Source organism: Octopus bimaculoides, chromosome 9 (assembly GCF_046866305.1).
Source record: "Octopus bimaculoides isolate indiv1 chromosome 9, ASM4686630v1, whole genome shotgun sequence".
Taxonomy (NCBI): domain Eukaryota; kingdom Metazoa; phylum Mollusca; class Cephalopoda; order Octopoda; family Octopodidae; genus Octopus; species Octopus bimaculoides.
The window spans coordinates 76805068-76821105 of record NC_142936.1 but is presented as its reverse complement, the minus strand read 5'-3'; the positions used below and the strand labels follow the sequence as shown (position 1 = coordinate 76821105).

The 16038-nt window shown below is 39.0% G+C and overlaps 1 protein-coding gene across 2 annotated transcripts in view; it reads right to left on the bottom strand.

The window, feature by feature from the left end:
• LOC106877198 (importin-5) overlaps nt 1-16038 on the bottom strand; it is a 112872-nt gene that overhangs the window by 13665 nt on the left and 83169 nt on the right. For both annotated transcript variants that reach the window (XM_089357836.1, XM_014926042.3), the window contains exons 13-19: nt 13703-13876; nt 13406-13506; nt 11548-11665; nt 9556-9639; nt 7868-8000; nt 6061-6122; nt 3824-3980 (exon numbers count right to left, since the gene is read on the bottom strand). In XM_089357836.1, coding sequence (XP_089213962.1) covers nt 3824-3980; nt 6061-6122; nt 7868-8000; nt 9556-9639; nt 11548-11665; nt 13406-13506; nt 13703-13876 — 829 coding nt within the window. The remainder of the gene's footprint in view (nt 1-3823; nt 3981-6060; nt 6123-7867; nt 8001-9555; nt 9640-11547; nt 11666-13405; nt 13507-13702; nt 13877-16038) is intronic.

Sequence of the window (16038 nt, the reverse complement as noted above, 5' to 3'; positions counted from 1 at the left end):
CATGAGGTTATTTGAGCGAGATCATTGCCAGTGCCCCTGGACTGGCTCATGTCCGGGTGACACATGAAATCTTTCGAGCGAGATCGTTGCCGGTGCCCCTGGACTGGCTCATGTGCGGGGCGACACATGAAATCTTTCGAGGGAGATCGTTGCCAGTGCCCCTGGACTGGCTCTTGTGCGGGTGACATGAAATGTTTCGAACGAGATCGTTGCCGGTGCCCCTGAACTGGCTCTTGTGCGGGGCCGTCGTAGGATTTTCGAGCGAGATCGTTACCATTGCTCCTGCACTGGCTCATGTGCGGGCGACACATGAAATCTTTCAAGCGAGATCGTTGCCGGTGCCCCTAGACTGGCTTGTGTGCGGGCGACACATGAAATGTTTCGAGCGGGATCGTTGCCAGTGCCCCTGGACTGGCTCTTGTGCGGGCGACACATGAGGTTTTTCGAGCGAGATCGTTGCCGGTGCCCCTGGACTGGCTCATGTGCGGGCGACACATGAAATCTTTCGAGCGAGATCGTTGCCAGTACTCCTGGACTGGCTCTTGTGCGGGTGACACATGAAATTTTTCGACTGAGTTCGTTGCTAGCGCCCCTGAACTGGCTCTTGTGTGGGGCCGTCGTAGGATTTTCGAGCGAGACATGAAATCTTTCGATCAGGATCGTTGCCAGGGCCCCTGGGCTGGCTCTTGTGCGGGTGACACATGAGGTTATTTGAACGAGATCATTGCCGGTGCCGCTGGACTGGCTCATGTCCGGGCGACACATGAAATCTTTCGAGGGAGATCATTGCCAGTGCCCCTGGACTGGCTCTTGTGCGGGTGACATGAAATGTTTCAAACGAGATCGTTGCCGGTGCCCCTAAACTGGCTCTTGTGCAGGGCCGTCATAGGATTTTCGAGCGAAATCGTTGCCAGTGCTCCTGGACTGGCTCATGTGCGGTCGACACATGAAATCTTTCAAGCGAGATCGTTGCCAGTGCCCCTGGACTGGCTCATGTGCGGGCGACACATGAAATCTTTCGAGCGAGATCGTTGCCGGTGCCCCTGGGCTGGCTCTTGTGCGGGTGACACATGAGGTTATTTGAACGAGATCATTGCCGGTGCCGCTGGACTGGCTCATGTCCGGGCGACACATGAAATCTTTCGAGGGAGATCATTGCCAGTGCCCCTGGACTGGCTCTTGTGCGGGTGACATGAAATGTTTCAAACGAGATCGTTGCCGGTGCCCCTAAACTGGCTCTTGTGCAGGGCCGTCATAGGATTTTCGAGCGAAATCGTTGCCAGTGCCCCTGGACTGGCTCATGTGCGGGCGACACATGAAATCTTTCGAGCGAGATCGTTGCCGGTGACCCTGGGCTGGCTCTTGTGCAGGTGACACATGAGGTTTTTCGAGCGAGATCGTTGCTGGTGCCCCTGGACTGGCTCATGTGCGGGCGACACATGAAATCTTTCAAGCGGGATCGTTGCCGGTGCCCCTGTGCTGGCTCTTGTGCGGGTGACACAAGAGGTTTTCGAGCGAGATCGTTACCGGTGCCCCTGTGCTGGCTCTTGTGCTGGTGACACGAGGTTTTCGAGCGAGATCGTTGCCGGTGCCCCTGGACTAGCTTGTGTGCGGGCGACACATGAAATCTTTTGAGCGGGATCGTTGCCAGTGCCCCTGGACTGGCTCATGTGCGGGCGACACATGAAATCTTTCGAGCAAGATCGTTGCTGGTGCCCCTGAGCTGGCTCTTGTGCGGGTGACACAAGGTTTTTTCGAGCGAGATCGTTGCCAGTGCCCCTGGACAGGCTCTTGTGCGGGCGACACATGAGGTTTTTCGAGCGAGATCGTTGCCGGTGCCCCTGGACTGGCGACACATGAAATCTTTCGAGCGGGATCGTTGCCAGTTTAATTAAACTTCCATAGTCAAAGCAAGCAACTAGAATTTACCAGATTAGTGATGGGGGTCAAAGGGTGTAAGGTTCTTTTATGAACCAAGGAGATTATTCCAAGTTGGAGCCCTGTTGTGATCATATTTTTATCAAACCAAAACAACTACACTACCTATATCTTCCAATTATTTGTTAAAAGCATCATGAATATTGAGAGATTTAATTAAATAATTCTGTTGTTATTAAGATGTTTGGAAAAAAATTTCAACAAATGGCCCTTGCCTAAAATTATGACAATAGGATTTTCTAACAGAAATATGAACACTTTTTGCAGAGGTTCTGAGACTGAATAAGTCCTGGGGTTGATTAGCTCAACTGAAGGTGGTGCTCCAGCATGGCCGCAGTCAAATGACTGAAACAAGTAAAAGAGTAAAAGAGTACTTTAAAATGAGAGGTTTTTCATCAGAACTATAGCTAGTCTCAGGCAAGTTAATTTTGAAAGGTATAATTGCTTCACTTATATCGCAAATATTTATCAGAAAAAACAAACTTTATTTTCTGTCTTTTATTTTGCTGCCTCTACAAAGGTATGGCTTACAGCCAATTTCAGATCTTCCCTCCTACTCCAGTTTACAGTGCACACTTCTAATTAGAAAGATTACTGTCTCCATACTTAAAGTACAAACTTCCTTGTTTGTTCCACAGTTCAAAACAAACTGTACTATAATCAATACAAAGTGAACAGACAGACAGTATGTTATTGCTTTAATAATAAATAAAGTTGCATTCACTTGATATTAATTATGCAAAACAAACTTCTAAAAATGTATCACAAAGATACATAAATATATAACTATACAAAAGGAAGCAACTCTTCTAAGGGTTTCTATTATATGAGAAATAATGCAATCTAATATAACAGAGCACTTTTAAAAATGATAATATAGAGCTTTTTGTATACAGTGCTCTGATGCAAAGTGCCAGGAAAAGTTAAAAGAGGGGGACAGAAGCAGCCACAAGTCAAACAGAAACGTTAGAGTAAAAGAGCCATGAAGAGGAATAGGTGCTTGATCACATCAAGAGAAGGTACTCTGTTACCATATGATAAAAGTGTTACTTTCACTATTGTAAATGTACAGTCACGCTTAACACAGTTTCTAAATGACTTCATCCCAACAACAAACTTATCTACAAAATTACAAAATTTTGAATACAAAATTACTGTAATAAAATTAAATACAAAATTACTGTAATAAAATTAAATACAAAATTACTGTAATAAAATAAAATACAAAATTACTGCAATAAAATAGTAATAAAGTTTCTAGAGAACCAAGCACCAGATCTGTTTCTTTCTTGATTTACATCATTTAACATTTGTTTATGTTCTTAAGAAAAGTATAAAATGTCTCACGATTTCATCCCCCACCACATGAAATCTTTGCACTGAACATCCCTTAATGAAAAAAAAAATTTCATATCTGTGTTTTACTATTTTATATATTGACATATTTTGTAAGCTTTTGCATGTAGACATGTAGCTGTGTGGTATTTGTTCTGTCAGCCCTTATTTTTCAAGTATTTCCCAATATTATTTGCATATCAAACTGTGGGGCAAAAACAAACATCACTGTTGCCCAAGCAGTATCAATTCAAAGACACAGGGAGAAAAACACACATATGCACATATAAAGATGGGCTTCTTACAGTGTCCATCTTCCAAATTTCACTTTCATGGCATTGCCCAACCAGAGGCTATGCTAAAGCACACACATGTTCAACATTCCAAGCAATGGGATCAAGCCTGGTACTATGCAGTTGTGAAATAAACTTCTTAACTGCACAACCTAGATAATTGCCTGAATAATGATGATAATAATAAGATCTTATAAATATGCCAGCTTGAATGTAGAATAATCATTAATTAGATAGGTGAACTTTGGGAAGGATACCATCGTGGAAAACAAACTTTAGCAGTGGTACAATTAGTTTGACTACTTCTTCTGTATATTCAGCAAAACCCTCCTTCAGCTCACGAGCATAACAGACAATCATTTGGCAGGCTGTAGCTTTCTCCTCAAGACCAGAAGTACGTACACCTATACTTTGCTGCAATAATAAAAAAAAAAAAACAAATTTTAAATACATAAAAATATAACATTGGTGAAGGTGCATGGCTCAGTGGTTAGAGCGTTGGGCTCACAATTATGGGATAGTGAGTTCGATTCCTGGACAATGCTGTGTGTTGCATTTTTGAGCAAGACATTTTATTTCACGTTGCTCCAGTTCACTCAGCTGAAAAAATGAGTTGCGATGTCACTGGTGCCAAGCTGTATCGGTCTTTGTCTTTCCCTTGAATAACATCAGTGGCATGGATAGGAGAGGCTGGTATGCATGGATGACTGTTGGTCTTTCATAAACAACCTTGCTCAGACTTGTGCCTTGGAGGATAACTTTCTAGGTGCAATCCCATGGCCATTCATGACCAAAGAGCGTCTTTTTCACCCTGAATATATTTACTCACATCTATTGATATGCATATCTGTGCATAAATCATCATTAAATCTCCACTTTTCCATGCTTGCATGAGTCAAAGTTTACTGGGACAGATTTTCAATGGCTGGATGCTCTTCACACTGCCATCCCTCACATGTCTCCAAATAAGGTAATATTTCCCCATGTCGAGGTATGATTTTGAAGAATACTGGAAACGAAGGACACTGGTTATATGACAGTAGCACTCGTTTATAACTATCACTTGATGTCAAGACAAGGAGACATGCACACTCAGACATGCGCAGTGGGCTTCTTTCAGTTTCTGTCTAACAAATCTACATACAAGATTTTTTCAAACTCAGGGTTTTAGAGGGAAGACACTTGCATAAAGTACCATACAATAAGATTGAACTCATGACCATGTGGCTGGGAAGGTACAATGTGCATTCATGTCTTAAACGGAAATTCCAGGATAAAGAGAAAATGGGAGATGACGCCTTTCAAATTCAGCAGAGTAAACGATAGTGCCTGTACACGGTCATTCACACTGCTAGAAACAACAGCCAAATCTTTCTCCAATCGCACAATAGCATTCTTTAAAATAAAAGAATAATGTATTGGATAATTTAATTTCAGATAATACTTTATCTAGAAAAACTGGATGATCAAGACTCGCTTTTCGCCATATGTATGCTTAGCTGGATGCTATTCATTAATAAAACAGGATGAAAGAATAAAGCACCAACTAGAGAACATTCTTTGTGTCTAATGTTAAAGCTCATTGCATTAACCATCCAAGTTTCAATTTGAAGTTTATACACACACCCACCTTTTAACTCATATTTGTTTCAGTCATCAGATAGTGGCCATGCTGGGGCACTGCTTTGAAGAATTTCAGTTGAATGAATCAATCACAGCATTTTTTTGTTTTTGAAAGCCTGGTACTTATTCTATTAGTCTATTTTGCTGAACTGCTAAGTTACAGGGATGTAAACACACCAACACCACTTATGAAGCAGCTGAGGGGAATATACACACACAGATATATATATATCATCATCATCGTTTAACGTCTGCTTTCCATGCTGGCATGGGTTGGACAATTTGACTGAGGACTGGCATACCAGATGGCTACACCAGGCTCCAATCTGATCTGGCAGAGTTTCTACAGCTGGATGCCCTTCCTAACGCCAACCACTTCAAGAGTGTAGTGGGTGCTTTTACGTGCCACCGGCATGAGGGCCAGTCAGGCAGTACTGGCAACGGCCACGCTGAAGTAGTGTTTTTTACGTGCCACCTGCACAGGAGCCAGTCTAGCGGCACTGGCAACAACCTTGCTCGAATATATATATATATATATATATATATATATATATATATATATATATATATATAGACACACAAACACATACATACACACACACACACATGCACACACAATGGGCTCCTTTCAGTTTCTGTCTACCAAATCCACACACAAGGCTTTGGTTGGCCCAAGGCTATATATGACACTGCACAAGGTGCCATGTAGTGAGACTGAACCTGCAGCCATGTGGTTGGGAAGCAAACTTCTTACCACACAGCCCAAAGTTATGGAAATTTATTCAAAAGATTACATTTAAATAGAATGAAGATATTTGTCTCTTTACATTAACAAAACGATAAAAAGACAAAACAGTGATTGAAGACTTACTTGGTCGCCTAAAGTAACAAATTGCCAATCTGTGTCATCTTCCATTTCTTTCATATCATCACCTGAACAGAAATTAAAGGGGGTAAAATAAATATATAAGCAAGAACACAGACACACACACACAAATATACAGAGTGAGGAAGAGAGATTGGAAGGAAATGCGAGGGAGATCAATACAGTAATGACACTCGAAAACTCATACAGAAAAGAAAACAACTAGCAACATGCTAGCTTGTTTAACTAGGTTGAATCATCATCATCATCATTGTTTAACGTTCGCCTTCCATGCTAGTATGGGTTGGATGATTTGACTGAGGACTGGCAAGCCAGAAGGCTGCACGAGGCTCCAATCTGATCTGGCAGAGTTTCTACAGCTGGATGCCCTTCCTAACGCCAACCACTCCAAGAGTGTAGTGGGTGCTTTTATGTGCCACTGGTATGATGGCCAGTCACACAGAACTGGCAACGGCTACGCTCAAAAAGGTGTTTTTTACGTGCCACCTGCACGAGAGCCAGTCCAGCGGCACTGGCAACGACCAGTTGAATATCTTTGCTTTTCCTTTTTTTTCCACAACTGGAAAATGCCTGTTTTTTTTTTTTTAATTATTATTCTAAAATGACATCATACCAAATGTTTACTGGACATTCAGCAATCAACAAATAATTATTCATTCTGCTTTATCTCTATTTCTTATTTACTGATTTTATTTATGATTCTTTCACTGTAAGCAAATCCAAGTGCTAAAACATATTTATGGGACTTTACCATCCATTATATTGCAAGTACAGCATTGTACAACTGTCAAACACTGATTCGTATAGCAAAATTAGCTACAGTACATAGCATACTGTTTACTGGGCAACATAGTATACAATCCGCAGGGTATTGCTTTATGGTAAAGGATGGTACAAGCATGACCAGAAGTTTGCTTCCCAAACACATGGGTTCAAGTTCAAACCCACTGCATAACACTTTGGATAAGTGCCTTCTACTACAGCTCTGGGTCACCCAAAGCTTTGTGAATAGACTTGATAGACTGAAAGAAGCCAGTCATATATATATATATTCCGTTTTTTGTATATGGTTTGTAAAACTCCTGATGTGAATTCACGTGTTGAAACAGATCTTGTCTAGGAAGTGTCATTATATTACTAATAATCATTTCTACTAAAAACACAAGGCTTGAAATTTACTGGGAGGGACTAGTCCAATTACATCAACCCCAGTGTTTTACTGGTATTTAATTTATCAAACCTGAAAGGATGAAAGGCAAAATCAACACTGGCGGAATTTGAACTCAGAGTATAGTAACAGACAGCATGCCACAAAGCATTTCGCCCAGTATACTAACAATTCTGCCAGCTAGCATAATAACCCTCCCAAGACTCAACAATATATATATATATATATATATATATATATATATATATATATATATATATATATATATATATATATATATATATATATATATATATATATACATACATACATACATACACGAATAAGTGTGTGTATTTGTTACTTTCCCCTTACCATGACATCATGTGACACTTGCAAACAAATGCCACCATCATATGCAAGTACTGTCCTTCATTTCCAGTCATTTTTTGAAAACATGTGTGGTCATAGGGATTGAATCCGAAACCATGTAGTTTCAAAGCTTGCTTCTTAACCACACAGCCATGCTTACAACTATAGTTTCTTAGGACACAATACACAATTAGGACATAAATGCTGCCTGGAATTGAATTATCTGAATTAACTTTTTGCTATTTAAGAGACAAAGAATAAATTGCTACTTACTATTAACAACAGCCACATCTGGTTGTATTGCAACAGCTTTCAAAACAGGTCCCATAACCATAGGAAGGTACTGTTGGAACTCTGTGCCCAAAATTTTACACATTCTAGCCCAAGCAGAAATCATATAAGATATCTACAGAAGACAAAAACATTGCAATTTAGAAAAGCAAAATAGAGCAAATTACAGAGTTTATGGCATATGTATATATGACATGCAGAAAGGTAAATATATCACCCAAACCAAAAATGTGCTTCTATAAACTCTTGTGGTCAAGACAGGAATTCCTTCACAGGCTGATGAGACCTGTTGTGGGTATCACATAAACCAGTGTTACCTGTTTCATGATCAGGTGGTTGGTGGCTAAACTAGCTCCCCCATTTGAGTAGCTTGCTACACTTGTGAAGAGGGTGTCTGGACATCCAGTAAGGCTCAAAACAAGACCTGCCAAAGGGCAGAATTGTAAGTAATAAACTAAGAGTCACATCGCACAGTATTACTCCTTGTGGGGCAATGGCTATCTAGTTGGAGAAGGTAATGGCAAACCAATCCAATATCTCTGCAAAAAAAAAACACCATTAGAAAGCCAGAATGAAGTAATCCTATGGTTTCATCTGTTGGGAGAACTCCTGTTTAATCTAGAGGGCTTTTGTAGTGTCATCAACATGCTGAAAAAGCATACAATATATGACAACAACAACTTGGCTTTAACTTTGGTTTCATAACATTAAGTGGGTGTATGAACAGGACTTGTTCAACTTTCTCAACCAACATTCCTAGAAGCTGAAAGTTAAAAACTGTCTTGAGATTACAAGCTCATTTGGCCAGAGTTTATTCTGGTTTCTGTGGTGTTTAAGTAACTGAAAGCACTAGATTCTTGTGTTGAAAAGGACACAAAGCCTATCACAAGATTAACTCACCCAACCACATCAGGATTTCACTAGTCTTCATTTCCAGTTAGGTGGACCATGTGAAACAAGGCATGTTGTCCAAGGAAACAACGAACTACCTTGTCTGAAAATTAAACTTACAACCTAACAATCACAAGCCTATCCCTGTACACATTCCAACATGAAAAACAGATATTAACAGATGATGTTATCAGCTATATAAGTTCAGGGCAAGTAGAGTGAAGTGTGCTATTGAAGTACACCATAAAACACCTACAGCAACTTTATTGAGAGCTTTCAGTTGATAGTACATTACCAAATATCAACCAGGTCGTTTTACTCTTTTAACATAATTATGTGCAACAGAGCATTAAATAAGAGACAGGCTTAGAGTTTTATATATATCACAAAAAAGTATAATTCTGTTACTATTAGTAAAATACTCCCCATTGTCAATGCTGTTACCACTATCATCAACATCCTCATTGTTGCTTTTTTGGAGGGTGCATGGTTCTTAACCATCTTTTGCATATAGACTCCTTTGGTTCCTATTTTGCTCTACAAGATCTCTATGGCCATTCAATGTATATTTAAAACATCCTACTGTATTTTTATACTTGAATATTATTAAGAATTGTATTAAAAAAAATTGAAATATTTTGTGTATTGTAGTAGTGTAAACAATTTACTGCACATAAACACTTTAACGACAAAATCTTATACAAAGCAATGCCCCACCATGGGGCAGTCTAATAACTGAAGCAAGTAAAAGATTAAAGATATTAGCGAAATCTTCCAACCTGTGGATCATCATCAGGTAAGTCTTTCATATCGGTTTGCGTTTTCAAAAGTAGCTGCATCACTTCACTGCAATCTTGCATGAACTAAACAAAATACAAACAAAAATTTAAAGGATGGGGTGGTTTGTACCTGGGGTTTTTTGGAGTGTCTACAAACTGGAGATGTAGAACAGAGGGGAGGGGCAGAAAATATTAAGAAAGATGTAAAAATATAGTGTTCGGGGTGGGATTATCATCTCAGTCATTCTTCTTGAACTAATGTCTTTCTTTCTATTTGAACCACTCTATGCGACATAGGTATGCAACAGTCCACCTTACACATTCCACATCACCTCAGTCAGCTTATGTTTTTGCATTTACACCCTGGTGTCAATTTGCATTTCATGCGAAGGCAGGTCTGAAACAGTCCATCCTGCTTATCAAATATGAACATTTGCCTCGATGTTATGTGACATTAGCAGTTTACTCTCTCCCAAGCAGTCAGACCAGGTTTGTGGTTTCAGAGTAACTCAGTGCCTTAATGCCTTGCTTTCTATCTAGTGTAGCAGCCATTACACACACACACACATCATCATCATCGTTTAACGTCCGCTTTCCATGCTAGCATGGGTTGGACGATTTGACTGAGGACTGGTGAACCAGATGGCTACACCAGGCTCCAATCTGATTTGGCAGAGTTTCTACAGCTGGATGCCTTTCCTAACGCCAACCACTCTGAGAGTGTAGTGGGTGCTTTTACATGCCACCGGCACGAAGGCCAGTCAGGAGGTACTGGCAACGAACTAACTCAAATGTCTTTTCACGTGCCACTGGCACATATATATATAAATAAGTAACAAAGATGTACAGGTGTCAATTCATTACGTCCATTTCAAGTGGCTCCATTTAATTGATTAATACAAACATTACATCAATTTGAAAGAAACCATTCTCCTCAGATAAACTCACAGACTTCAAGCATAAAGAATAAACCAATTTTTTAAAACAAATTTACATCAATAATGGAAACCAAATTTTTTACATTGTTTCCTTTTGTTACAACTGTGGCAGAATGAGTTTAGCAAGTAATGCATACCTTGTTAAGTCCACTACAGTTTAGCAAGTAGGCATTGGCTTACTCTAAAACCACAAGCCTGGTCTGACTGCTTGAGACAGAGTGAACACAAAATCCAGGCAAATGTGCATATTTGATAAGCAGGATGGACTGATTCAGACCTGCCTTGCTGACCTGAAATGCAAACTGAAACCAACAAGTTTATCCTTTATGTGTTCATCTGACAAGAACGGTTTCTTTCAAATTAATGTAATGTTTTCATTAATGGATTAAATGGAGCCGTTTGCAACGGCTGTAATGAATTGACACCTGTACATCTTTGCTACTTATTCTGTTCACCTAACTTGGAATCTGCACTTAGGAAATACTATGGAAAGTACCTTTATAAAAAGTACATGCGTCAATTACCAAGAGTGAATATCTTCACTTAGCTGGGTTGTGTTGTCTACACACACAACAGGAATATATGGTACAAATACTCCTACACGGAGTATTGATATTCAATATTCAGATAATATTGTTGGGGTGTGCAGATTAAACTGAACTAGCAAGGTGCCTCAATTTAAATATCTAATTCAACTGAATCTTAATTTTTTTTGACAGGCAGAGAGAGACAGACAGACAGACAGACAATGTGTTGTTGTTGAAATTTTTTGTGGTTTATCACACCTGACAGATTTCGTTTTAGGCTAGTAGATAAATAATATAAACTGAGAGTTATTACTCAACAAACACAAAAAGATATTTCAGTATAAGATCACACCCAGTGAGCACAAATCTAAAAATAACATAACTTTCAAGATTTCAGATATAGCAAGAAACAAACTTTTTTTCATCTTCAAGATCCAAGATAATGATAAGGAATTTCAACATCACAAAATATTTTTTCTTTGCAATGGAATCTATAATATATTCAAATTGAAATGAAAACAACATACCTTCTCTTTGCCAACAGCGAGTCCTATTAAACTTATGCATTCTATTGTTTTCCCTCTAAGGAGCCTTAATTCAACTCTTGTAGCATGCTGAACAATATATTTCAAACAGGGCATGAACCTGTAAAAACAAAAAGACATACACATATATTTTACCTATCTATTTACCTGACAGAGTGTGTGTGTGTGTGTGTGTGTGTGTGTATATCATCATCATCATCGTCATTTAACGTCTGCTTTCCATGCTAGCATGGGTTGGACGATTTGACTGAGGACTGATGAACCAGATGGCTGCACCAGGCTCCAATCTGATCTGGCAGAGTTTCTACAGCTAGATGCCCTTCCTAACACCAACCACTCTGAGTGTAGTGGGTGCTTTTACGTGCCACCCGCACGAGGGCCAGTCTCACGGTACTGGCAATGGCCATGCTCAAAATGGTGTTCTTTACGTGCAACCTGCACAGGAGCCAGTCCAGCGGCACTGGCAACGACGTACATGTACGTGTGTGTATATATATATATATATATATATATATATAAAGAATAAAAAGTTTTGAATGGTACAACAATGCACTATATAACAAAAAATGGACTATATACCTGTTGTAATTTAGTTATCTATAATCCGATGATATTTTGGAATACAGGCTTGTGGGTGCTGGTGTCATGTACAAAGCACCCATATTGGTGCGATATAAATGCACCAATGCTCCAGTGCTGCTTGAAAGCACCCAGTACTCTGTAAAGTGGTTGGTGTTAGGAAGGGCATCCAGCCATAGAAACCATGCCAAAACAGACATAGAGCCTAGGCAGCACTTCATCTGGCCAGCTCTTGTCAAACCGTCCAACACATGCCAGCATGGAAAACAGATGTTAAATGATGATGATGATGATGATGATGATGATACTTGCCCAAGGTGCTACACAGTGGGACTAAACTTGTAACAATATGGTGGCAAAGTTAGTTTCTTAACCACACACACACACACACACATGCGCATGCAGGTGCATTTACACACACACAGACAGAAATCTGTGAAGATAGATTCTGTATAGTAAAGTACTTTGCGCCTTCCTCTAAAGTAAATTTTGGTGTCTTAACTACAAGAGAATATGCGAGTCATAGGCCAATTAACCAAAACGATGTTTTGATCTAATTGGATTTCACCAGCGGCTGTGTGATTAGAAACACGAGTCCAGTCTCAGATTACCAAGATTCACAACAAACCCCTTTGTTATGTAGATTCTACAATACAAGGAAACTTGTGCAACAGTTCACATTTGGGTATTCTACAATTTGTTTCAGTCAGTGGACGACAGAAATGCTGAAACACTGCCAGAATACATGTACTTAACTTATTGATATTTACTCATTGAACAGCTGAGTTACAGGACGTAAAGGAACATAAGACTACACACACCATCACCATGTTTACATCTGCTTTTCCATGCTGGCATGAGTTAGTAAGGACATTTTGAAGTAGTGTTTTACGACTGAATGCTCTTCCTACTTAGTCGCCCCCTCACAACACCCAGAATACAGTGAACATATTCTTACAAAAAAAAAAAAAAAAAACCCAGCCTGTGTTTATTTTATAATATGGCTACATAGTTAGGAAGCTTGAGTCTCAAACCACATGGTTTCAGGTTAAATCCCATGCGTGGTACCCTGGGCAAGTGTCTTCTGCTATAGCTTCAGGCCAACCAAAGCCTTATGATTGAATTTGATCATTGTGTGTATATATGTCAGTGAATGTGCTCGTAACTCCTATAACAGATAGGAGAGAATATCCCTAAAGCTTTGGTACAAGACACTTGTCCAAGCTGCTGCAGAATAAAGCATCAATAAACATCAACTTACTTATCATAATAGAGGACAAATTTTTCTTCTGCTGTGTCGGCCACTGCAGCTAAAGTAGAAACCACCTGTTCCAACACCAACTTGCGACCTTTCTCAACCAACTGAAACAAAGAAGAAAATGAAAAATAAAAATAAAGGAAGCTAAATGAATATAGTTTGTTCTGGGGTTACAATGCAGGACTTTTTGTAAAGCCAGGTTTTATGAAGAAGGGGATCAGTAATAAGCATTTTGCTATATCAGAAATAAAATTTTATAAACTTCAGTATACAGGCTTTAGTTATGTGTATGTCACTTACCTCGTGGAGCTTTTTATTCAGCACTTGTTCAAGCTTTCCTAGTATAGTATCGAGATATTCAAGGAGGATAGATTTGGGACAGTCATCACTGAAATTGACCAGAGCAGCTGCAGCATGGGCTTGGACACGGGGATTCTCATCATCATCCATAGTAAGCAGAAGGGCATCTACAACCTGGAAAAAGAAAATAATAATAATAATGATAATAATAATAATAATAATAATAATAATAATAATAATAATTGCTTCTAATTTAGTACAAGACAAGCAATTTTGAGGGAGGGGAGTGAGATGACTCCATCAACCCCAGTAACTGATTAGAACTTTAATTTATTGACCTCTGAAGAGATGAAAAGCAAAGGTGACCTCAGCATGATCTGAACACAAAATGTGAAGAGAAGAAAGAAATACAGCAATGCAGGTTTTCTGCCAATTCTGCCAAATCACCACAATAATGATGATGATGATGATGATGATGATGATGATGATGATAACAGCAACATCAATGATTTAATAGAGTGTATAGCAAAGAAATTGAGAAAACTGAATGCTATCAGGACCGAGATGGAGAGGTGAAAAGATTGTGGAAAGCCAAGGTGACAAATGTTCCTGTGGTAACTAGCACACTTGACACACACCATCCAACTGTTACGTAAAATACCGAAGGATATTGGAATTGAAGCAGGCTTTGTCGACCAGCAGGAAAATGTCATTCTGTAATGTTGCAAGAATCCTAAGAAAATTTCTTGAGATTTGGCTGGTGTCGTAAGAGGCTTGCTTACCAACCACATGGTTCTGGGTTCTGGGTTCAGTCCCACTGCATAGCATCTTCTACTATCACCTCGGACTGACCAAAGACTTGTGAGTGGATTTGATAGACAGAAACTGAAAGAAGCCTGTTTGTGTGTGTGTGTGTGTGCGTGTGACAACTAATGATGGTGTGTTTACATCCCTGTAACTTAGCAGTTCGGCAAAAGTGACCGATAGTATAAGTGCTAAGCTTACAAAGAATAAGTCCTGGGGTCGATTTATTCGACTAAAGGCAGTGCTCCAGCATGGCTGTAGTCAAATGACTAAAACAAGTAAAAGAGTGGAAGAGTTAGTCTAAAGATAACTTCCCTGCTAACTAAAATAGCATATAATAGCCTCATGGTGATGTTGATCCTTTTTACTAAAGGCACAAGGCCTAAAATTTGGGGATAAAAGGCTAGTTAATGACATCAACCCCAGAGCTCAACTGGTACTTTTATTAACCTTTAGAGAAGGAAAAGTAATGTCAATCTCGGCAGAATTTGAAACCAGAACACAGTGAGGAAGACATACCAGAAAGCATTTCTGTCAGCTTACCACAACAACAATGATGGTGCCACTGCCCTATTTTGGCAGCTAAACCTCAAGCCTTCAACAAAGAGTATAATTTCAGAAGAGAACTAATGAATATTTTCTTAGTTAAGCAGATACCACAATAGTCAGTATATGAATAGGAACAGACTGGTCAGGTACTCTTGTATTGACCGAAATAGTGAAGTGGGTGCTTAACATACTTGATCTAGTAAGCGAAGGAATTTTAATTTTAAATAAACTTATGAAAACAAACAGTATATAAATAACTAATTCTGGTCAAAAAATATAAGGGAGACAACTCTGAAACTCTGATTAACTAAAACTTAATTAAATATGGAATGCAGTGAAGAGCATTACAGTGCCAACTCCTAAATTCTTGACTAATCAAGATTTTGGTCCCTGGTTATAAAAATTTCATTTTACATCAATTACTTGTCATTTGTAGATTTAAGAGCTTAAATAAAACCTTGCAGATGAATCTTTTACAGACTTGTTTATAATGACTAATTTACTATATGAAATAACAATTAATAAAAGCATCATGTTATTTTTCATTTTCTTTTTTTAGTGTTAAAAATATTTCTATCTTAAGGAAGACTTGGAACACTTGTTTTAAGACAACCACTGAAAGACAAAGTAAAAATGATATTCATGTTTCTATGTGAAATGCTATGAAGATGAATATATGCTGCCTTGATTCCTAGTGGAGTGTGCTTGAAACTCATAAAGTGTTGTACTAGTAGTCTTAGGCTGTAAACAACTCAACCGTTTATGAACAAGAGTTAATATTTTTGTTGTTATACAAAGTGGTATCAAAAGCTTCCGAGACTAGTTATATTTAATTTTAAAAAATCAACTTATTTTAACATCATCTCCTTTGAAATAAAATGGTGACCTTTGAGCTGCATTTTGATCTTAAGGATGGAGAGCTTGACATCATGTGATGTCAAGACAAGGAGACACATATTATATAGAACAAACTGATAAAAATC